The sequence below is a fragment of the Centruroides vittatus genome, unplaced genomic scaffold (genome assembly GCF_030686945.1).
Source record: "Centruroides vittatus isolate TY-2023 unplaced genomic scaffold, ASM3068694v2 contig_717, whole genome shotgun sequence".
Lineage (NCBI taxonomy): Eukaryota > Metazoa > Arthropoda > Arachnida > Scorpiones > Buthidae > Centruroides > Centruroides vittatus.
The window spans coordinates 5150429-5176807 of NW_027122456.1; the positions used below are offsets into that span (position 1 = coordinate 5150429).

The window sequence follows — 26379 nt, forward strand, 5'->3', positions numbered from 1 at the left end:
GGATATGTGGTTTAGTTTCTCTCCAGTTGTGGAACAGTTCAAATATATTATTGGGGAGTTTGCCATTTGTGAAGTTTTGTGATATTTGTTGCTGTTTTTTGTCAATTTTTTTAAAAATTAACATGATTATAAATGTTATCTTTTGTATATAATGAGAAATGCTCATTCTTTGCTTTGTATATGAAATAAATCATATATTATTAACTTGTCTTCTAGAAATAGCAAACTATTCCATGTATCTACTATGTCAAGAATTTATTTACAATTCTATTGACTTTACAGAGTATCAGGTGTCGTGTTCAACTGTAGGTTTTTGTTTCTTAGTGAGCTGGCTATTCTGTTATGTGGTGATTCTCTGTGCTTTTATGTTTTTTGTTATTTTATATATGTAATATTAATTTCAACATGACTCATCGCATATATGGAAATGATGAAGCTATTGAAAAAATTATATATTAAAGTGATACAGATGAGGAAATTGGAGATGTAAATGATAGCGATGGTGATTTATTATTTGAGGATGAAAATATAATGGAATTGAGTACATCCGACAAAGATGATCCAGATTCACAATTGGAATCAGATTGTACGTTGGTTGATGTTGCTAAACTGTCTTGGACAACCCAGGTAGACAATTCCAAGTTTGTTATACATAAATTTCGAACTAATTCTGGTCCAAATCATGATCTTTCTCTGGGCTCACCATGTTCTTCGTATTTTAAATTATTTATCACTGATGAAATGTTAGAGATTATAAAGGAAAATACAAACAAATATGCAGAATATGTTGCTCGAACTACAGGATATTATGATAAATTGTGGATACCTGTTGCAAGTATATCTGAAATATGGGCATTTATTTCAATTATATTTCTAATGGGAATAAATAAGTTACCTGCTATGTATATGTATTGGTCTAGTGATCCTCCTGGACTCGGGAATAATAAGATAAAAAGGATAATGACACGTGATTGTTTCTGTCAGATAATAAAGTATTTACATTTATCAAATAGAGAAGAGGAATTTAGTTGGAATGATCCTAACTATTATTTAGTGCAGAAAGTAGAATCATTCATGTCGATGTTGAAAAATACTGTCAAGCATGTATGACTCCTTTCTGTGATATATCAATTGATGAGGCATTACTAAAATATAAAGGTCATGTTAAAATTGTGCAATATATGCCTCTAAAACCAGCTAAATGTGGATGCTATGCAATTCGAATAGCAGTTACATATACAATTTCAGTGTATATTGTGGAAAAAAACGATAAAATCCCTAGAAGTGAAAAGGGGCTCTCATATGATGATATGAATTTAACAAAAGTTTTGCATGACCAGTATCATCACTTGTATTTTGACTGATTATTTATGTGGGAAACGCCAGGAGGTAGGACGGAAGTCGGACCTCCTTTTTCTCGGCGAATAGGTCGGCAAGACCCGCCCCACTGTCAAGGATGGCTAATTTTGCGCGATATCCCGACTTGGGATCGGTCAGTTACTTGTCAGGTTGAGTGGAGGAGTGTGTGTGGGGTCGTCGATAAAGAAAGGCAATATCCGTATAACAGGACAACACAGATAATGGTTTATTGGAACATAGGAACTCCTACAGAAACGCTACGCATCCCATCCCTAATCGCGGGAGAGAGAGAGCTCACAATTGTTAGGGGATTCATACCTCTCGGTTATCGATTTTGATCGAGAATATACTTCAACTCGGATGTCTTTCCTGGCGGAGCGACAGGTGGGCGGCAGGATTGGCTTGTCGGCGGAGGTTTCGGCGTCTCGACTTGGCCTTCGAGTCGGATATGGTGTCGCCGGGCAGTTCGTCTTCTTCGGACGTCAGCTATCCCGTTCTTAGAGATCTCCCCCCTATTTATACTCTAAGTCCCTTCCGCCACGATCACCAATTGCGATAGAGGATGATGACTTGAATTCTGTGACTCAGGTCGGATCCTGAGAAGGAGGGAAGTGAGTTTGACGGCGGAAGACTGTACATCCTTCGAAACTTGATCGTTATCGCAGATCTCGATCGTTATCTCCCGAGGGGACTTCGAAATAATTAAAATCTAAAATCGGACCGGCCTAATACGGTCCTCACATTTACCAGCATACCACTGTTGCTTGATTTACTAAAGAAAAAAATTATGCGTGTGGCACAATACTAGTAAATAAAAAGTATCTATTGTCTGGTCTGAAAACTTTGAAAACAAACAAACATGATATCATTGTTCAGTAGCTTGTAGAAAAAAGAAATTTGCTATGTTTGGCTTATCATGACAAAAAACAAATTAATATGGCATGAACAAATGAGAAAAATGATGATAGTGAACACCAAAAGATGAACAGGAGCAACAGTCAATGAGGTACAATGTCCACTCATATTGTCAAATTATAATAAAAATATGGGAGGTGTGGACTTATCTGATCAAAATCGAAAATATTATTCAATACCAAGAAAATCTGTTAAATGATGATTCTACTTATTTTGGTTTTACCTGGATACTGACATACAAAACAGTTATGTTTTATATAAATTAACTAACAATCCACTGAATAAACAGTTTTTAAAGCCAATCCAATTTAGATTAAATCTTATAGACAAACTATCAAAGAATTTTTCTAGTAGAAAAATACGAGGTAGAACAAGCGATATTCTGCCTCCAATCAATGAGACAAATGCAGGACTGTACCTTTGTGTTCAAGTTCCATTCTGGATTGGCCCCCACCAGGATAAGCACATCGTCCGTGTACGTGACCATGTGGTCATGTCCAAATTCCTGAGAAAGAGTTGATGGTGATGTTCCATAGAAGTGTACCTATCACTGAGCCCTGTGGGCATCCTCATTCTATTTTGCTTTGAATTGCATGTTCATCATGGTGCATAGTTGCTTTCCTGTTCTTAAGGTAGTCCTTTAGAAGCCAACATATGTTTGCAGGATAATTCTTGTGCTGTAGTTGAAGAAGGGTGAGGGGCCACCACGCACTGTCAAATGCTTTGCTAATATCTAAACTGACAGCCAGTACAAATCTATGGTTGTTGTTGAGTAATAGTGAGTAATAGACTATAATTACATACACTTGTGGAACCTGGGAATGGGCAGCCTCCAAAGCCATCCAAACAGAAAACTAACAGCAGCACAACAAAATGCAACTATTCTTCTCACTAAAGCTTATCGGGCCACTTCTAATGCATTTCTCCAGATAATAGCCCGAAAGCCACCAATTGAAGATAGTGATAGATTACTTACTACACCCAGATTTGCCAAATAAAATGGGAGAAAACATAGAAACCAATGAAACAAACATATCTGCTACAGATCTCAAATGCCCTCCACCCTACCATCTCTCCAGCTATATGAGAGCACCCATACAGTATGATGACTCTCATCCTGCCACAGAGGGACTGAGAATATTTACTGACAGTTCCAAAATTTCTAATAACATTGGCTGTACCTTTGCTGCTTTTCTGGATGGTGCTGAAATAGCCCACCAACAGTACCAATTAGGCAAACTAACTACAATCCTCCAAACCAAACTGACAGCCATCAAAATGGCACTTCTCTGGGCAGATTACGAATTTATCAACAGACATTGAAATTGTCAGCAACAGTGCCTCATCTCTGGCCTGTATCAAAACCAATAAACTCCACCCAATTTCAACAAACATCAAAGAAATTACAAACAACTTACAAATAAATATCAGCTTATATGTACAAAGTTGCATCAAGGAACAACTGGCAATGAAAGGGCAGATGCCCTTGCAAAAACAGCAGCAAACAACAACCAGCTCCCAGTTGCTTACAGCAAACTAAGCCTAAATACCATTAAAAGAATCTTTTGAAGCAAACTATTGAATAAATGGCAGGAGAGCTGGAATAAGCACAGTGAAAAAATCACATATAAATTTTTTTCTGATGTCAGAGAAATCTTCAAATATCATTGGATGAAACAGACCATTATTCTTCACAATTCTTTATGAACCATGGCAAATTTCACAGCTATCTTGCTATGTTTACAGAACATAACTCAACTCTGCACTACCTGCCAAAGTTGTGACGGCAGTCACCGTTATATTTATGAATATGTTATGTTAGAATGCAAACGTCATGATATTAAAATGATTCTACATGACCATAGATGCTCCTGACCTTGTAACTACACTGACTTTGTGAGCAACAAAGAAATCTACAGCTGCTTCTTATAACCTTACTAAGAAATATAGTGAACTAATGACTGCCAATGTCTAATTGCCTTATGCCTTTTCAAACCTTTTGTAGTGTATGGCCACAAGTGACTGCTGCTGTTCTTCAACCGCAAGATGTAACGTGCCATTCTTTGTGCATTCCAGAGATTTGTAAGTCCACTCATCTCTTGTCATCTGTTCAACCATTGTAACTTCTACCAAATGTACAAAAACAATGCTCCTATGTAATCCTGGCTGTGCATTGCGGCACCAGGAATGTAAATGTAATAGTTCAATGTTGTGCAGTATAACAAGACCCTGATGCCTATATACCAAGAAGTGAGAGAAGACAACCTTTCCTTGGCCTACAGAAAGAATCCCACCATCTATATGCTTATTAGAAACATCAAGGACCCTGAAAATGAGATGTTCCTTCTAGGAGTATACTTCATACCACATCAGGATAGCAGAGATTGTCGACACACATAATATGTTCATTAAAACAGCATCCACAAGAACATCTTATATTATTTAAGAAAGGGCAAACTGTAGCTTTAGCCACATATGCCTTGGATGAGGATGTGCAGGTAAACATCAATAATGTACATCTCATTCACCACAAATGGGAGTCGCCTCTACTTAAGTACTTGGAAATGCTGGAAATTTACAAGGCCAATAGAAACAACACAGCTATCAACTACAAGGACAGCAATACATTATCCCCAGTTTGGAGGAAATTATTGGATATTTAATGTAGATAATTATATCTTGATACAAGCATGTGAGATCTGATGGCCAATCAGATGTTTGCTTTATATTTTAAATTATCCATCATATATTCTATTCTGATTATGTTTCTGAATAAACATAAACAACATCTCTAAACCCGATATATTAAAGCTAAACACCAACCAAATGCCGAAATTCTATCAGGCTAGTTTAAGGCTAATTACTAAATAAATTACGTAAGCAATTTGACTTTAGAGAGAGGCGTTAGGTACCATCTCATATTAACATTAATAATTATAATTTTTAATTAAATAATTTAAATAATTTAGAACTGGGAGAAAAAATTGGCCCGGAGCAGGACTCGAACCCACAACTCCTGCTTACTGTGCAGATGCGTTGCCAGTTATGCTATCCGGCATTTGGTTGGTGTTTAGTTTCTGAATAAGTTCTTTAACTTGAGGATGATTGCTAAAAGCAATTGGAAACATTTGTTTTTCTCCAACATTGTGTTTCACAAGCTGGATTTTTGGTTGTGTGCTTTGAATATTATCCAGTATTTAGTGCATTTATCTATATAGGACATCTAGTGACTACTAAAAATCTTCAGTAAATCATCTTGGTAAGAACTAAATTATATTTCAGGTTTACTGGTAAATATTAAAACCAAAATTAATACTTGTGATAAAATTCTAACAGTTTATGTAGCATGTTATCATGATAGCACTGTTATATTATACTACACCTTTGTTTATACTGTGCCATTTGTATCAGATATGTATGATTGACATTTCAGTTGTTGAAAAAAAGCACATGGGATAGTATATTACTGTATTTTTGTGGAATAGGAATGGAAATGACTGGCATGCTGCATATAAATGGAGGAGACCAGCATGCCAGAAACCCCAAGGTTACTGACTTGTCGGTTAAATTGCAACTAAAATATAAAATAAATTGAATCTAACAAAACAGTTGTTAAAAGAATGTTTTCTTTCACATTTAATTAAGTACAATAAAATATAACATCTTCCCCTCAAGTTTTACACAAAAGCTGATGTTAATGGTGTAGGCTGAGATAATTTAACCAGTTTCTTAAATTTAATATGTTTCTTTTTGCATTTTTTGAATCAAATAATAAAATACACATAAAAAAGCACTTTTGGAATTTCACAAGTATTTTATGTCATTAAAAAGAAGACAAAATTAAGAAATTAAAGATATAATCATAGCTTTTGATGCTCACAGTTTTAGAACAGAATTCATTTGTTTTTGTGTGATGTAACTTGTTTGTTTTTTTAATGTGTCATCTAGAGAGGGACACCAGCATATGCAGTATGTTTGAAATTCTAGTTTTTTATAATCAAAATTATTTTTTTTTAACAAACAGATTACTGTAAAATGTTGAAACATTGTAAAAGTGTTTTTAAGTAATAAGATTCTTAGAACATTTAATTCATAATTCATATTTTAAAATATTTGATAATTTGTTTATTAAAAATTTTTAAAATAGATTTTGCTGGCCAGTTTTTATTGAATTATTTAGTTGTTAGTCGAAATAATGTGTCTGGAGTTGAAGCTTTATTACAAGAACTGGATAAAATGGTGAGTGATATTTTTTAAAATTTTCTTTCAGACTCTCACATTAGTAAATATCAGATCTATTCCAATTACCGAAGATCTGATTATCTTTGGTAATCAACTCACTATGTCCATTGATTTGATTTTAAAATTTCATGAATTTTTAACTTAATAAAAATTAATTTACATTTATGTTTTTTTACATGTTTTTTTAAAATACAAAGTATGTAAAAATAAATTTATTTTTCTTAGGTTTTATTGAGTTTATAAAAATACATCTTTTATAAATTTTCTGTGCTATGAACTTTTGCAAAAAGACTGCAGACTCTCATCTGTTACTGGTATTGCTAGTTAGTTGCAAGTTTCAAGAAAGCTACAAATAAACAAAGATTATTTGTAGCTTTTGTTTGGTTTGAATTACATCATAAAATAACTTCCTTTTACTCAACACCGGAAGATAGTCAATTACGTACCTCTAAAAGCCTGTTACCAGTGCATATTTAATCATCAAAAAACGAAAAAATTAGCAACCTGATGAAGAACATTGGAAGGTTTGAAAATGTTCATCAAATCTAATTTTTTTGTTTTTTGATGATTAAATATGCACCGGTAACAGGCTTTTAGAGGTACATCATAAAATGTTGAGCATTGAATTATTTAGTTTTGATTCTTTTAATGTGTAAAAATATTAAACTACTAAAGAATAAAATACATTAGTATAAATAGCTCTACAGAAATCGTAGTAAAAAACCATAAAAGGGGAGAATGAAACATTTATATGAACCTGCTGAAAATAAACCTTGTGTTCCTTATTTAACAATAAAATTTTTTCATATCTTTATTTTTGGATGATGATGATGATGATCAGAAACAACTTTTCAGAAACATGTATTGTAAAACAGCCAATGCTTTCCAAAAATTCACAGAACAATTTGAATACTGCTTTTCTAAACATTTAAATATGTGGACATTTTTATTGAAAAAAAATTGATACGACCACTATGTGACAAATGCTCTGTTATTAATTTTATAAAAATTCAAGAAATTTGTTATTAAAGTTAAGAAATCAGCATAGATTCTTAATCATAAGTCATACAAAACAAATAAAGTGGAACCTCGCTTAACAAACATAATTCGTTCCAGAACCTTACTCGTAATTCGAAACACTCATTATGCGAGCTGCTCATTAAGCAAGATTCCACTGCATTTTCCATATATTTGTAGCTGATAAAAGCTCATGATGGATTTGTAACCGATGAGCAATACTGTCTGTTACAATTGCTATGGCCATTAGTATCACATTATCTTAACCCTTCACTCAATTATAAAAAGTGGTGTCGTCATAATTTTATTTTTTTCTCTAATATAAATTTTAGTATGCATTAAACTTTTTATTGCTTAAGTATGCTTATTAACTTTCTTTGTTCTGTGCAATTGTGAATCATAAAGATTCCTTTGTATATTTTTGTGTTTATAAAATAATTTAGAATACATGTTAATATAATTGAATATGTTTAACAAATGTTAAAGTTTGTTAGTAATAATAATTTTGACTAAAATTTGTATTTTTAGGATTTGAAAATTTCAAATAATACAGCGGATATTATACTTGGAAAATTAAAAAATGAGTTATCAGAACAAGCTTGTATGGTAAAATAATTTTTTAAAATATTAATAACAATTTTTTATGAATTTACAACATATTTTTTATTTTATACATTTCTTGTAGCTTCTTGAGAAAATTGCAACTGATTCTTTTATTGAGGAATCTGATGACTACACAGTTCTTCCACATCCAGTAAGTTACTTTAAATTTATTTATTTATTTATGATTATTTTATCTCAAAGCTATTTTATTTGTAATAAAATACAGTATTAGATTACAAACTTAGAGCCAATTAACTGAGGCTATCATTTTTTACATTATCATCGCATTCAGAATGAAGTAATTGCAAAATCTTGCAGGCATGATGATGTCTTGAATAATATGAAATTTTAGTTATATAATTGACACACATTATCTGTATTTTTATACATATAAAATATTTAGTTTGAAATCGGGTACAGTTCATGCAATGGAACTGTTTATCTACCAATTTTGCAACTAGCAATTTATTATGAAGTACAGGGTGATTCAAAAGTCACAGAAATTTTAAAAAATTAATAACTTGCAAACTACAGTAAGATGATGCAGTTTTTACAGAAATGCTTAAAAAGAAACAGGATTTTTTTATGGGTCATAAAAATTTTAGTGCCAAAATAGTTACATTTCTTGCCATAGATGGTGCTTAATAAGATTACATAATTTTGTGAAGTTGTTACTAGAACTTACACTAAGAACATTTTAATTTTTTTATTCTTACTTTAATAAATTGACAAATGATTTCAGTTTTTTACAGCACCATCTATGGCAAGAAATGTAGCTATTTTGGTACTAAAATTTTTATTACACCTAAAAAAAATCCTTCTTTCTAAAGCCGTGGTCACACCATGTGACTTCCAGCCATGCAGGAAACTGCAACCGTGACGGCTGTTCCTGTTAACTAGTAAACCTGCTTCGAAAACTGACTGCAACCGCAGCTAGAAACAAAAAGTTTGTTCTACTCGCGCTGGTTGCAAACACGCATCCAATCAGCAAACACTTTGTGCCAAGTCATACAGTGACAACATTGAAAATAGTTCATCCTCATGGCGGATAGTTAGAGGATTTATACTTTTACAGAATCGAGATTGATTGAGCTTATTCAGGCTCACGAATACCTGTGGGATTTTAATTCTTCGTTTTATTGAAGATCTTATCTTTTTGTGTATTCTCGTCAGCTCTATCAAAATAATTGTTTTTTTTTTCTTTTATTCATTCCAGAAAAGGAACTGCTTGCCATTTGAATAAGAAAAGTGGCTAAAATTCTGTAAATACTCTGAAGCAGAATGTAAAATGTCTGTAAACTCACGAAAGTAGTCAAAAACAAGCTACTGTAATTTTATTTTAACAAAAAATAATCTGTTATTTATGTTGTTTGGAACTACTGATGGATGAGTCTTGCAGAGATTTAATAAAAAGTGGAAGTTTTATATTAATTTGAATATCAATTATTTAAGTTATAAAAATAAAAAATTGAGTATAGTAGCATAAAATTTAATGTGTTTAACATAAAATTTCTGTTAAACATAAATTGATAAATCTAAAGTGAGGAAAGACTCAAAATATTTTAGCTATTTTATTATTTTTTTTAAATTTTATAAGAAAATATTTTGTTGCTATATTAGAAAAGGAATATTTTAAAAGTATCCCTTTAAATGAGAAATTTATTTGTCATGGTATAAGAACTAAATTTTTGAAACATGCTTTTATGAATTTTTGATGATATGATAAGTACAGAGTGTTAAAAAAAAATCTCAAGGTGGCATATCATATCTAATTTGAAATTTTTGAATACTATTTAAAGATATAGTTTTTTTTTATAAATTTTTCCTTTACCTTTTCAGAGAACAATGGATGGAGAAGAGTTAGAAAACCATCTAATCGAATTAAAGGTTTGATTTTTATTTTTTATCATTTCTTTATATTTCTAGATGACTTTCCTTTTAATGAAATTTCTTTGAATTGGATTATTCAAGTAATTTTAATATTAAGTTCATGTAAAATTTATTACAATAATGTCTAGTTAAAGAAAAGAAAGTTTTATTTGTCTGAAGATTTAATTCCGTGTTTGGTATTCAAATTAAAAATTTAATATTTCACTTACTGAATAAGTAGATCATTTATGTTGTTTTGTAATGTGTTAAAATTATATTAAAAAAATAAGGATTTTTGATAAGATTAATTGGTATACCAAGTTTTTAATAAAACTAATTAATTCATTTTAATTTCTAACTATTAATATTCTTTTAAGATTGTGGCATGGCTGTAGTCCATATTCCTTTAGACCTGTAGTCCCTATTCATTCATTTAATCAGAATACTTGTAGCCCAAAAATAGCCTAATAGTTATGCTTGTTCTACAAAGTAATTATAAAGAACGTTAAAGGTTTCATAAACAAGACTAAATCTGCTGTAATAAATGGGCAAGAAATGAAAAGATTGAGGAACATTAGAAGAATTACAAATAATAATATATACATTATATTTTTATTTGTATTCTTCAGGATTTCCAATAGAATTTCAATGAAATTTGTTAGTGAATTAGTAATTTTTTATATTTATTATTTTACTTAAATAATGTAAAACTGTACAGGATAATAGAAGAAATTAAGAAAGTATTGTAAATGAAAATTACTTGAAAACAATCACCATGATGTTACTGGTTAATATATAAATAAAAATCAGCAAATTACCATTAAACCAGCAATAATTGTTGTCTAAACAAATGGTCATCGTTGGGTTTAAATGGAATGTTTGCAAAAGAACGTGAAATTCCAAAATTTAAAATGTTGCACATCACGAAGATATACGCATGCTCAATGTGTTTTAAAAAAAAAAAATCGGCTTCCAGCTGGATTCCAATTTTAAAATATTAAGTTCATATAAAATATATAAAAACAAACTTGACAAGAATCTATCATATGTCAAAGGTAGCCCTCCAGGCAGCTGCTAACATGTCCATGTCCTTAAAATTAATAGCTGTTCTCCTCTTAAATGCTTTAAATATTTCCAGGCCTTTATAGCAAGGCCAATTGAGAACAAAGGTGTTTCGTATGACCTCGTATGCTCCGCTCTTCATCCATGCAAAATCACATAATCCTTATAATTATAAGATCTCTGCTTTTAAGGCCCTTGTAATCAGGGCTTACACCCATTGTTTGATGGTGGACAATAGAAAAATGGAACTGGAGTACATTACAAGCATAGCAAGCCAGCATGGATACCCTGCACGCCTTATTAATGCTCTGATTGTGCACCAGGAACATCCAACAGAGACAACACTGTTGAGAGACAAGTCCTTTCTACCTGTTACTTACAGTAAGGTACTTACCAACATCTACAAAGAAATATCCCACTTTACGAGTAACAGAATCACTTACAGATCTCCCACTATTTTCTCTTGTGTCAGAAACAATAAGGACTGACTGGACCGAAATAGTATCCCAGGGGTCTATACCATCCCTATTTACGATCATAGAGTAGATCGACTTGGTGAATATATTGGTGCTACTGCATGTAATCTAAATATAAAGATCAAGGAACATAAATACACCATTCAGAAAGGTCTTTGCACTACAGCATTGGCTTGTTTCACTGTCGATAATGATGTCTGGATTGACTTTGACAATGCCCGAATACTATAACAATGCGAGGACCCAACCAACATCAAATATCTCGAACAAGTGGAGATATTTAAAGCATTTAAGAGGGGAACAGCTATTAATTTTAAGGACATGAACATGTTAGTGGCTACCTTTGATGTACGATCCTTGTCAAGTTTGTTTTTATACATTTTATATGAACTTAATATTTTAAAACTGGAATCCAGCTAGAAGACTTTTTTTTTTAAACACATTATTGAGCATGTGTATATCTTCAAGATGTGTGACATTTTAAATTTTGGAATTTCATGTTCTTTTGTGAACATTCCATTTAAACCTGACGATGACTGTTTAAAACAGATGAAAACATTTGTTTAGATGACAATTATTGCTGGTTTAATGGTAATTTGCTGATTTTTATTACTTGAAAACTTCATTTATTAAAAATATTGAGTGCAATATGTTTGTAAACTTTATATTTGGAGGGCTGGCCACTGAGATTGCTGGTTAACAAAAGGACTCACCCAACCTACCACCTTGAAAAGGCATTTGCCAAGCTCCTAAGTGGGCTCCTTCTTTCTTCCTTTCTTGTTACATCTTCCTCCATTGTGGCTAAAGCATCTTTATCTGTTGTGTTAGATAAATTGTCCCCTATTAGGTACAGTTTCTACAAAATGGATGCTGTTGCTCTCTACACCTCTGTTCCTCAGTTTGAGACAGTTATGCTTGTAAACTTTAAACATACAAAACAAATAAAGAGATCACTTGTATTTACAATAATAATGTAAATTAAAGACATTGACTAAATTACAATTTTTGTATATAACTTTGAGAGATATGCATTTAAAGAAATATTCAATCTCCAAAAAGAAAAAGTTTCAAAAAATCAAAAATTTAAATGAGAACTGTCTATGATGTAAATAAAAAGATCTTACATACAATTTTAAACCTAAAATTTATACTATTATTAAAAATAAGATTAGTTTTAAAAAGTTTGAAAATGAAAGTATATTGTATAACTAGGGTTAGAAAGAATAAGATATTTTTTCCTCCCTCCAGAGTAAAGGTTTGAATACAAGAGGTGTTCTCAGACGTCTGTTGATGCTACACTGTCGCATGAAGGTAAATAATTTTGTGTATTCCTGTTTTTTTTTTTTTTTTTTTAATATTTAATTGTGTGTTTCTTTGCGTATCTTCATTAAATGTTAGATTAAATTCGAGAAGTGACATATATCTTTTTAAAATATTTCAATAATTTTTGGTATTAATAAAATATACAATCGAACTTCCATATTATGAACTTCTATACATTGAAATAATTGAAAAATACCAAAAATAATTATTTTGAAACATTTTGGACATCTGAAGATGACCCAGAGTGAGGCTGAAAACATTTTACAAGAAAATTATATTATTTTATATTTTATTATTTTTACTTTGTTGGCTGTTATATATAACAGAAGGAAACTATAGCCATCAGTCAATTGTTTTCAATTTGCCTGAATGTAGGCTATAATTTTATCTGAAGTTTTTCATCAACTAAATTTTGACTTACAAAAAAAATATTTCATTCAATCAGAATAATTTTATTAGTCTTCAGAGAGTTTTTCCAAATCATTGTCATTCAACACAATAATTTTTTCTTCAGTTTAAGATTATTGTATTTTTACAAATTGTCATAATATTACAGTAATGCTAATGTACTATTATTTGTTGAAGCTATATTTCATTTCATAGAGAATTATGATATAAATTTAAATAATTAAATATATAACATTTATCCAAAAATGTCTAAAATTTTGAAATTAGCATGTTAGCGTGAAGAAATTGGGATGTTCAATGAATGTTAAATTGTATAATTGAACTTCTTGAGTCAACTGACATTGTCAGCTGCTTTTTGCTGTTTTGTTTAGTAGTACTTACCATTTTAACTCTGTGTGGACTCTGTGGCATGGAGTAGTCATGTTTTGAAAAATGCATTTATAGGTCAAAGTAATTAGAAATTATAGGTAGTAGGACTTGAATTCATTGAACTCTTCATAAAATATAGTTGGCCAATTTCTTTGTGAGAAATACAGCCCTAAACTATTTGACATAAAACATGTTTCACTTGCAACTCTACAGGTTGGAATTCTTTCTTGCCATCTTGAAATGTAGTTTGTCATCTGAGTCATGTAGATTGAATTGTAATTCTACTAAAAAGTAACTTTCTTTAACTGTTCTTCAGACCAAATGGCATGTTCCTTGGTTTGTTGAAGCTGCTACATTTTCAGAGGCTTTTTCTGGGATGATAATCTTTAAATTCTGCTTGAAATAATCCCCTCCTCATGTTAGTGAACTTGGTTTTACTCCACTGTTTTTTCAAGTCAATTTTCAGATCTATAGATGAAAAATGTTACTTTTTGAGACATAAATCCCTCAAAACTAGCCTGGATTGGAGTAAATGCATTTCTTTGACTATTTTCTGTTTCTCTTCTGGCTACAGAACTTATTATGGAGAACTTAGATAGCAAGAAAGACACTTTTGAAAGTCAACTATTAATAAAAAACTAACTGATGTGAAAAAAAAACTTTCTTTACTCAAAATAGCAACCACATACTTTTTCTTTGTGTTAACTGTATATACATATACTCTTTATATACTAGGGCCAAAACAAATCACTGAATATAGAATTAGCTGCTTTGCTTTTAAGAAAGATAGATATTGCAATGTCACCAGTTACTACTGTAACACATTTTTGCAAATGATGTATGATGCAATACATGTGTTTAGTTACAACACACAAATATAATGAGTCTGAAAATGCAACATATATTAATTTTATTTAGGTGATAGTTTTATTGAATGTTACTGCACATATTATACAATATCATAGGAACATTAAGTGATAAATTTTGACTTTGTTGATTGAGGTTAATACAATTACAAATCTATTTATATTCGATTTATGGCGTCTGACGTCTCTTTCTGATCTTCAGGAACCCTCTCCATCTCTCTCTATCCATACATCTTCCTCTTTAATCCCTTTTTTACTACATTCTAACTTTACTCTGTCGTACCAATAATGTTTGGGTCTTCTTCTTCTTTTTTTGTTTTTGTTTTTGTTTTTGTTTTTGTTTTGTTTTGTTTTTTTTTTTTTTTTTTTTGTGGAATGTATTCCATTCCATTGACATTTTCGGGAGTCTCTCATCACTCGTTCTTTTCTCATGTCCAAATCAAATAAGTTGTTTTCTCTTTATTTTTTCCAAAACCATCTCTTTCAATTATCATTAGGTCTTTGATTTTCTCATTAGTTATTCTTTCTCTTTTTGAGATTCTGCACAATCTCAATGCATCCATTTCAACTGTTCTTACTTTTCTTTTCTCTTCTCCAGTCATTCTCCATGTCCTTACCCCATATAACAGAATGCTTTTAACAATAGCATTATATATTATATATTTATTTATTTTTTTCTTGATCTAGTTATTTCTCCACTCCACCATATTCCATTTAATCTTTTAACTGTTCTCTTACCTTGTGCTAATCTTGTATTAATTTCTAATGTATCTCTCCATCTTGATAAATTTGTATTCCAAGATAATTGTAATGTTTACATCTCTCAATCTTTTCTCCTTCTTCCAGTTCCATATCTGTTTTAGTCCCTCCTATGCATAAATATTTTGTTTTATTCATGTTTATATATAAACTTCCTTTAAAATATTCCTCTTTTATTTTTCTTGTCATGTATTCTAGATCATTCTTATCATCTGCCATTATCACCTGATCATCTGCAAATTGCAATGTAAACATTGGTTTACTGTTAATATCTATTACAAATACAAATAATATGAAAAATAGATTGAGAGAGGTGTTTTCTTATAAATAATATTTTACAAGTTAAAAATTATTTTTTTAAATGTACATTTAAATAATAAAAGTTTATTATTTAAATAATAATTTTTAATTATATAAGTACAGAGTAATAGCTTGGGACACTTACTGAATTGTCAGTTTCAAATTAGGTTACTTTTAATTTGTATAAAACTCTGTTTATTAGAGGAAGACACAAAACTTGTTTTTAAACATAACAGTTTAGAAGTTTATTTCGTGTTAAAAAAGAATAAATTTACAGGATGGAAAAGAAAATAGAATACCTAATATTGTATATATTGAATTTTTAATGTCTAAAGAAATTTATATAAATATATATAAATAATAATAATATATATATATTAAAAATTTATAATAAAAATTTAATCCATTAATTACATTCTAATAAATAATATATTTATTTATTTATTAGAATGTAATTAATGGATTAAATTTTTATTTACTGTATGTCAATAAAAATTAATAAAATATTCATTAACATACCAAAAGTGAAACAAAAAACTTTTATTGGACTTGAATCAGTTAAAACACACAACACTTTAATAAAATGAAACATTTTCCTTAGTATATGTAATCTTATATGATGATAATTATTTCAAAAAGCATTTTAGATCAAAACTATTTGATATATTAAAATAAGACTGGTTAATTGTTTCAGTTAACAGGGTTCTTGTTATAAATACATTGTGGTCTCAATTTTTCTTAGATTAGTAAAAATTTATTGATTTATTTATAAAATGTTTGAAAGCTATTGTGTTGTTTTGGTTTATAATTCAGAATTTAGAGAGAGTAATTGAACTTAAGAAAGAATTTGATGATCAAAATAGCTTTTATACTGGATCCATATATGCCCAGTTAATGGAATTGTTTGTGTATCATGAGAAACTAGATGAAGCACTTCACTACAAAACCCTCCTGTAAGTTGAAATTGTAATGGTTTCATAGTAGAACTTAATTTTATTGGCTTTTTCAAATTAATATTTTTATAAACTATTTTTAACCTAGACAGAAGATAGAACCTGATTTTCCTGTTGATGATCACAAAGTGTTAAATCTTGCTAATTTGTTGATCAAAAATGATAAAATAGATGGTAAGTTTATGAAATGATAAATTATTAAAGATTTTTAAATAGATTTAACTAATTGAAATTTGTTACTTATTTTATTGAGTTTGCATTACTTTTTCCTTTGAATATATAGATGCCTTTCAGATTTTAGATGAGCATTACAAAAAGTTTGGTTCAAACAGAAAAGCTGAAGATGGTCTAGAAAGAAATGTCACTCGTCTTCTTACAACTATTGCCAACAAAGGAGATGCGGATCTTACAAGGAAAATGTTTGATTTGTTAGTTACCAAATATAATTATGCTGATGTAAGCAATGTTGTTCTTGGTCCTTTGGTTAAAGTACATCTTGTTAAGTAAGTTATACTTTTTTTAATATTAATAATAATTTATTTATGAAATGGTAAAGTTAAGAAAAGTAAGAAAAATTCTTGTTATAATAACTAAAATCGAAACCAAATCTTTTAATTTCTATAGAACGATAAAAAGATGGAAAATTTGATTTCGTGTATTTTTTAAGTAAAATATTTAGCCAATTAGTTAAGAAAATCATATTATTAAATAAATACAAAATATCTGTATAAAATAATCATTAAAAAATACAAATTTAAAACAACTTTTTAAATATTTAATACATTCATAGAAATATACAAAAATAAGACTTACCTTCCAGAATATGAACTGAAGAAATACTGTGATAGAAAAAAAGTACATAGAATTATGGAAACATTACATATGCAAGATCCACATGTCCTGTAAAATGCAGAATATAAATTCACGACTGTTAAAAAAATTATAAACCTTGCTCATCAAAAAATGATTGAAATAGGAAATATGATTTTTAAAATGCATTAAGTTTAACATTTGTCTGGTTTTGTTAAATGCAGTAAAAATGACCAATTTATTTTTAATGAATAAATTTTATCCCATTATGAAAAGATTTTCACCTTTTTATATGTACCTTTTTAACTTAATTACAATATTAACCTCATCAAATGATTAATCTCGTACGTTATCATCATAATCAATGATCATTATTGAAATTATTTTTTGTAATGGTGTAAATTATTATATTAATATTTGTTTTTAAAATTGTATTCTTTCAACTATTTCACTGAATACAAGTGAATTGCCAAATTATAGTTCTCACATTTAATATTAAAATAATTAATGAAATAATATTTATAGGAATTCTTTTTTGCAGTGATAACTTGAATGATGCTTTTGAGGAATTTAAAAGATGTGCTGAGAAATATAAACATACACCTTACAAGAATGAAATCTGTAAAAAGTTGATCGACTTAGAAGATTCTGAAAAATTGCAGACAGGTTTGTAGTTATAAGGAAAATAAACATTTATAGATTTTTAATTTATTTTTAATGTTCTTATTTAAGCTTTTAGGTTCAATATTTAAGTGTTTGTCTTTGACTGGTTATAGCTAATGTAAATTAATAATGGAGTTATCACTACAAAGCTTTCCATTTATGTTTTATACAGGGATGCACAACCTGCAACCCGGGGGCCAATATGGCCCCCTTTCAATGTTTATGCGACCCGCGGATGGTACAGGCCAAATCCCTTCTTTCAAAGTTTCTGAGTATAGAACTTCTTCCTTTTCACAAAGTCATTAGCACCCAACTGTTTTATGACTTTCCCTGAGGTGAGAAATGGGGGGGATTGAAGTTCTATTTCTAGCTAACACACGTTCTGGTTTAGATTTCGAATATTTTAAGTCTAATACATAATAGTATAACGATTTTTTGAAGAATCAAATAGAGTAAAATGATGTTAGAACGTCATTTCTGATGCTATCAGGAAGTTTCTATTTTGGCGGGAAATTTTCAATTTTATGCTTGGGAAAACTTGCTTTTTCGTCTAAGTAACGTCAAATAACATAAAAATAAGTGAAAATAGCACTGAAAACCACTAAAATAGGCATTTTTTAGCATTTGTTTACATTTTAGATTCTGATTGGTATAGTCAAATTTGGATCAATCTTTTCTGAAAAGACACTTATTTGTCAACCTAATGTCATTCAAACTAGAAAATACCAACTGGAGTTCAAAATCGAATGTACAAAAGCTATAACAACCAATTATTTACAACAAAGTGTCTCCATAGACTATCAATAGAAAAAATTTTTAATTATTAAGTTGGACCAAGAAAATTAATAGCTGGAATAGTCATACAACTAAAAGGAAGCCGATTACACTAAAAAGTTTTGGATTTAATAATTATTTCAAACCCCGTTGAGTCGTAAACTTCCCATGATTATCAACACTGTCAGTGGCTAAAGTAATTAGACTCCTTGTGTCAACAAAGAGAGTTGTAAAATGGTCTGGTTCCCCCTGGTCAGTAAACTTAATCTTAACCCGGCCCTTCTTGAGAAAAGGTTGTTTATCCCTGTCATATAGATTCTGCCTTAGACAGGTTATTTGGTTATTTGGTATAGAAAAATTTGACAGTAATTGCAAAATCTCTGAAAGTTTTTGTTTTTTACAAGTTGTCTTAGGGATATTTCAGCCCTCTGAAGTTTTACTGTATATATGAAGATAATTTGAAAATATTTGCATGATTATCATTTTATTTTGTTTTATTACACTGTAAAATTATTATAAGTCTGTGTGTAACTGTCATAAACTATTTGATATTTTAAAGAATTTGTGTTTAATATAAATATAGTTAACATTTTACCTTTTATTTTTTCTATTGATACTAATATATCTTTTGTATTAAAATTATTTTGAATCTGTTAGAAGTTACATAAATATATTTAGGTCATACTAAAAGTCATGAGCAACAATTTTTTATAAATCATATTCTATTAATTATGAAAAACTAAGAATATTGTCACTAGTTTCTATCACAAAATGGCTGCAACTGATGTTTTGTTTCACCAGCATGCTGTAATTGAATTTCTCTTTAAAGAGGAAATCTCAGCTGCAGAAATTCACCAGAGACTTCAGAGTGCATTTGGAGATGTGTGCATGGACACTAGCAGTGTTAGGAGATGGGTAAAAGATTTTAAAGATGGAAACACAAGCATCGAAGATAAAGCTCTTGGCCGTCATCTGTGGGCTGCCTCTGACGAATGCAGCAAAGAAAAAGTGGATAAGATCATTAAGAACTCTGGAAGATATTTCAGCAAATTTTGGTATAGGCCACAGTGCAATCAAGGAGATGATCAAGAGTTTAGGATATTGGAAAGCATGTGCCTGCTGGGTTCTCTGTTTATTGACTCATGATAACAAAATTTAGAGAAACCGTCACTCAAGAACTTCTTGAGATATGGAAATGAAGGGGATGATTGGGCTGTAATTTGAAAAAATTGTAGACTTATAAATTTCCACTGTCATTTGTCTGTCTTTTCTTAAATCTCTAGAATGGAGTTAGATAGATGGAATCCGAGACTATATATGGAAACCTTGTGGGCAGGAGACCCTGATTATAGGAACATCCAATGCAGACTCAAATTACGATGTTCGAGGGTAAGCCCCCATACATCATAATTTGAAGAACATGTTCTAAATTAAATTAATTAAAACTATGATTAAAAAAAATTGCAGCCTGGCATTGTGATGATGTCAAAATAAAAAATTGCTTGTTTATTGATGAGTATTGTGATGGCTGATGAAAGCTGGTTCCACCATTATGAACCCAAAACAAAATGGCAGAGTATGGAATGGCACCATCTCAATTTCCCAACAAGAAAAAAGGCAAAGGCATTCCATTAGTTGGAAAAGTTATGGGCTTTATTTTCTGGGATGCAGATGAAGTGATTCTGGTGGAATTTCTTGAACCTGGAAAAGCCATTAATGCTACTTGGTATGTCATATTACTTTATAAGCTCTGTTGTGCACTGCATAATAAATGTTCTGGGAAGATGATCATCCTGCAGCATAACATGAAGCCCCACACTGCTCATTACACCATGGAGGAAGGAGGAAGTTCTTTCCTGCCTACAGCTCTGATTATTTTTTTTTTATTTTTATTTTTTTTTTTGTGCCACGAAAGCAAACACTACAAAACAGTGGACATCAAGAAAGCAGTGCATCAGTTTTTTCACGGTAGGCCTACTGAAATGGAGTTCTAGTGTAAGGGAATTTTCAAGCTCTCAGAGAATTCTGCTGTAGAGTAGAAATATTCAGAAGAGTATTTTAAAAAACACGATTTGACTTATATAATTTTAAAAATTATTTTGATAGCTTAAAATCTTAAAAATATAGAAAAGATGGTTATTACTTTGAATATTGAAATACCAAATACTAGAAACTTGACCAAAAATCTGAGTTATAATTAATATATAGTAAATAATCATGCTGTTAATGTATATTTGGATAACGGTGATTTATGTAACTGGTAATGGGTTTGAATTTAAACTTAGTTATTTTTATATGTATTTTAATTAAATTCCTTAGAAATTACTAATTATTACTACTACAGACAGACATATTCATCTCTCTAATACAAATTATCTTTTTATTAAATAACTTCATTATTCCAATTTTATTCCAGAGATTTTTGACAAAATTATTATCTGGTATTAATTAAATAAAAAAAAAATTATATATAGATTCAGAAAAGTTCTTTGGACTATATGGATTTACATTACATGGAGAATTAACTAATTCTATATAACTAATTCTAGTGGTGGATCTAAATACTTCCATACATGGAGAATTGAATACACTATTTGATCTTATCTGCATTTTTATTGAAGCGGGAAGGATTCAACAGGCTCGTAAGATTGTTGAAGTAAGTGTAATTTACTTTATAAATAATGCCCATAATTATTCACTTATTAAAGAAATAATTTTTTTTAAGACACCAGGTATAAGAGCACATCATAAGAAGATAAAGTCAATTTGTGAAAGATTTGTGCAACTTGATATGGTAATTTAATTTTACTATTTTTTAAAACTTTTAAACTATAAAAAAATTTATAATACTGTAATTTCAGGTCAATGAACTAGAACAATTTATTAAATTGACTAAAGATATCTTTGATATCAACAGAGATAATATGTATTATTATTTAATTCGTGCTTACGGTAAGTGTGCAAGTTTTTTATGAAAGTATTTACTGTAATTATATTAAATGAACAAATTAATTAAAAGTCCAGTTTATTTTTAAACAAGAATAGACTCATATAATAATGGTTAAGACAGTTTAACATACATTTGTTCTTAGGATGTGTATAGTACAGATATGTATTAGTCCATTCAAATAGTTAAGGTTTTTCATAGAAACTGATGTCTCCAGATTATTATTGACTGTTGTATGATATTTAATATCACTACAATTCTAAATTATATAAATTCATTTATTCTGTTAGACTAAATATAAGAAAAATGTGTATAGAAGAAAACTAATGATGATTAAATAAATATAACTTGATGATAAACAATGTAAGTGTAGTTACAATAACTATAAAAGAAAAATCATTATTTAAGAGACTTAACAGATTGGCAAAAATAATTAGTAATAAAAATTTTAGTAAAGTATAAGTATTATAAAATAGAGGTACTCACTATAATTTGATTCAGTTTTAATGAAATGTAGCCATAATGTTTATATGTGATTGAGATTGTGAAGAGAGATTGAGATTTTTATTTTGAAATTAGAAATGAAATTCAAAAAATTCCTTTAAACAAAATTTTAAAAGATGAACCCAATTACAATTTAAATGTATAATGTTAAAATTATCAAAGTTAAATGAATAATAAGATTTCTATTTTGCAAATTTTCAGATTACTATTAATATTAAGCCTCTTAAATGTCTTTTGCAAATAAAATATAGTATATTTTTATATATTAACATTATATAGACCACATTTCATTAACATAAGACTAATTTTAATAATTGGATAAAAGATAATTTGACTCTTGTTAAATTGCATTATAGCCTGAAAATAATCCAGCAGATTGTTTGGCTTATATTTTTATATCTTATCATTTCAATTGTTTAATGTTGTTAATTGAAAATGAGAAATAATGATGTGTTGATTTTTACGAGGAATAGTTCTTGATCTTAAATCTAAAATTAAATAGCTTGCAAATTGGCAATCTTAAGACTACTGTTTTATTTTTATTTCTGTTAGTGTTTTTCAAATATTAGGAAAGTTTAACAAATGTTGGATAATGTTAGTTAAAATTTTGTCAAAATTATGATAAGAAATAAAGTACAATATAAATATTCTCAGAAAAGGTTGTGATGAGTTAATATTATTTCTTTAATCAAAACTTAAATTGTAAAATTTCATTACTGATTATATTGCTTTTAGTACTGCATTCTATAATTAAGTCACTAAACTAAAAATTTGTTTTTATAGCATACATCATATAATAACTTTATTCATTCAAGACAAAAAAGTATATTTTTTATTCCAAAAAATTTAATTTAATGTTCAATGTTGAATTTTTCATTTAGCAAAAGAAAACAATGTGCAAAAAGCCTTGGGTGTTTGGACAGCAATGCAAGAAGAAGATGTACAACCTAGTGTTCAGACACTGTCATTTTTAGGAGAATATTTAAAGAAAAATAATGAACCCATTCCATTTGCAATACCTACAGATGTCAGCAGTGGTGAACACGAGACAAATGCATTACTTGAGAGTATTCAGGCAGAAGATGCTGATCAAGCATTGGAAATTAAAAGAAAGTAAATATTTTTATATTGTATAATACAATAATATAAAGTGATGTAATTATTGTAATATGAAAGTTTATATTTGTAATAGCAACATTTCTTGTTTGTGTGTTAACAATAACATTTAACAATACATACATATTTGAAGAATTATTTTTTTTATTTTAGAAAATTCTAGTATAGTATTAAATGTCTAGAAAATATTTTATATAAACCAAAAAATATATATATATATATATATATATATTAAACTTATAATATCAATTCCAGATTATTGAATATATTATATATATCGGCTATTTTTCTGGGCTATTTATAAACTATTGTTTGGATATTTGTTCTAGAAGGAACAAGATGGTATTCTGGTATTGTTCATAGTATTAAAACATCTTTACTTTCTTTTTAGTTACTAATAGTTTTTGTTTTCAATCCTTGTAATGTTGTTTTCTTTTATTATTACACATTTGTTATAAATTATGACATCTGCAATTCTCAAGAAAATTCACATTTTCCATTCAAAAATTCCCTAATCGTTTTATATTATCATCATAAATGGTGATATAATCTAAATGAATAAATAGTTTGTGGCAAGTAGAACAAATAAGTAGTCTTCTTCAAAGCCTTCAGAGCTGTTAGATTAAAAGAAACAGATATGGCAGAGGATGCATTCTTGTAGACTCTTTTACATGCATATAAAACAACTTTTCATTTTACAATCACGATCTTGCCAACAGAATTCATTTTTAACAGAAAGATCAGAATCAAATTATCAGAATTGAGGGAAAAAAACATATGCTGTAAAGTTCAGAAACAAGGTAAGGAGAACATTGAGAAGGCTAATAGACATAATGCAGAATGTGGGAGCAACAGATGGTGAAATAAATTCTAAGTGAATACAGGAGATTTTGTGGTAATAAAACAACTATATCTAAATAAACTTGGATCTAAATTTGGGTCTGCAGTTTATAGTCATAAAATTCAGGGTAGTTACTAACACTAAAACACTCGGACAGCAGAATTATAAACATAAATATATTGTAAATAAATTCCTAAAAAATCCAGGATGAAATATACTTTTAAAATTTATATTGTAAGAATACAAATAATAAAGGAATATTGAAATAGTTCTTGTCATCCATTTCATCATCACAGACTCTGCCAATGTGGATCATGTTTCCTATGATAATGAAATGGATGACAAGGAAGACTTTGATATTTCTATTTGTATTTTTATAATATATTCATAAATATATTGATTGTCAAATTAGCACTTTATCTGTTAATCAGACAACCATTTCAAATATGATGATATAATACTGTGTTCAAATCAAGCTAAGCCAACCCAAAAGGGAGAACAAAGATCAATAAATGAATGTTTTGACAAAAGTAAGAATGGGAACAATCAAGAAAGTAAACAACCTGTCTTTAAGGTCTTTAAAAGTCTTTAAAAGAAATTACCTATCTTTAAGCATTAAGCAATATCTAATTATAAATTAACTTAATATATTTATTTAATATATTACATTAAATTACTTTAATATTTAAACTACTCAACGTTACATAATGTTAAATGTTTAAATTATTCAGAATTAACACGGTTGCAATGGGCACTTGTCTGTTAAAATGGTTTTAGAACAGCTGAATAAGTAAGCCAATGACAACCCATTTTATTTGAAATGAACTACAGTATGTCATTGGTTTGCTTATCCAGCTATATTAAGGCCTCTTTACCAGGTAATGTATACGTGATAACATTCAATTTTGATACTATAAGCCTAGTTCACATTTTCTGTAGAAAAGTGGCATAGCTGTTTCCAGTTTTCTGATAAGGAAATCTTTCTCCTTATTTGCAGACACTATAAGTTTGAAGCAAAATTGTAATTGAAGCCAAACATTTGAATTTGTATCATATTTTAACTACCTTATTTATGACAACAGGAATTATGGAAAAATTAAATTTAAAACAAGATAGCAATTAAGAGGAGGTTTTTTCCACATGACTCTTTTTATCCTGTGGACATTAAATGGGCAGTTACAAGATGGTTATAGTAAATTAATCATGCAGTCAAAGGAGTATTAGGCAGGAGTTCTCCAAATTCATGATATCTGGCTGGTACAATTTCTAAAATTAGTTGAAGTGTAGAACATTTTGTTATTTTTGTAGATATTTTAATATTTGTCATTTCAATTTTGTAATTGTTCTCCTGGTATACTTAAAAGTGATTTTATAACAGGTTTAGAACTATCAATCTAAATATTAATCATTTTCCATATTGTTAATATTTCTTCAGTTTGGTTCAAGATTTATCATCGCGTGGCCGGGTCAGCTAGTTTTTCATAAAATAATGATTAAACTATTGATACAATAAATTAACAATGATTAATTGTTTCAATTTTCAGTTTGTTTTATTTTTAAAATGTATATATTTGCTGTTTTTCTTTATTTTAATAAAAACATTTTTAAATGAGAATTTAGTGAAATATCATTTATTTTTAAAACTAAAAATTATATTTAGAAATCATTTATCTTTTGATTATTTATATTTTTGTAATTTAAGTCTTTATGTATAATTCATGTAATATAATCAGGAAATTTTTTAAAATGTATAACAATATTATTATTTTTTAAGTTTGGAAAATCAAGGGGAAAAGATCAGTGTTAGTCTCACTTCAGGACTAATAGAAATATTGGTCAAAAAGGATAGATTAATTGGTATGTATATGTTACAAAGAATTTTTGAAGTATTCATCAATTTATCACTTCCAATATTTTATTAATTTTTTGTTTCAGAGGCTAACAATTTGGCACAAGAACTTTTCTCACAAAAACTTTATCCTCAAGAGAGAATAATAAAGTACCTTCTCAGTCAATTGGCCAAAGCTGGAGATGTGGAGACCATTTCCACCATGAATAAACTTTTGCCTGCCAGGCTGCTAAGAGTAGTTTCGTATCATAATCTGCTTTGCAATGCGTATTCCAATAGGTTAGCATAAGTCATAATGAAAAAATATTTTTACATTTAATAGTTTTGTTCATATTTTTTGAATGACATTTAAAT

The 26379-nt window shown here is 29.2% G+C and overlaps 1 protein-coding gene across 1 annotated transcript in view; it reads left to right on the forward strand.

Annotated features, from left to right (window-relative positions):
• The window catches only part of bsf (bicoid stability factor), a 98732-nt gene that overhangs the window by 56144 nt on the left and 16209 nt on the right, over window positions 1–26379 (forward strand). Inside the window, exons 17-31 of the mRNA XM_067276931.1 lie at window positions 6422–6513; window positions 8062–8139; window positions 8219–8287; window positions 9976–10023; window positions 12792–12854; window positions 16382–16521; window positions 16610–16695; window positions 16805–17024; window positions 17873–17997; window positions 21318–21424; window positions 21494–21562; window positions 21630–21720; window positions 23101–23332; window positions 25951–26033; window positions 26112–26304. Coding sequence (XP_067133032.1) covers window positions 6422–6513; window positions 8062–8139; window positions 8219–8287; window positions 9976–10023; window positions 12792–12854; window positions 16382–16521; window positions 16610–16695; window positions 16805–17024; window positions 17873–17997; window positions 21318–21424; window positions 21494–21562; window positions 21630–21720; window positions 23101–23332; window positions 25951–26033; window positions 26112–26304 — 1696 coding nt within the window. The remainder of the gene's footprint in view (window positions 1–6421; window positions 6514–8061; window positions 8140–8218; window positions 8288–9975; window positions 10024–12791; window positions 12855–16381; window positions 16522–16609; window positions 16696–16804; window positions 17025–17872; window positions 17998–21317; window positions 21425–21493; window positions 21563–21629; window positions 21721–23100; window positions 23333–25950; window positions 26034–26111; window positions 26305–26379) is intronic.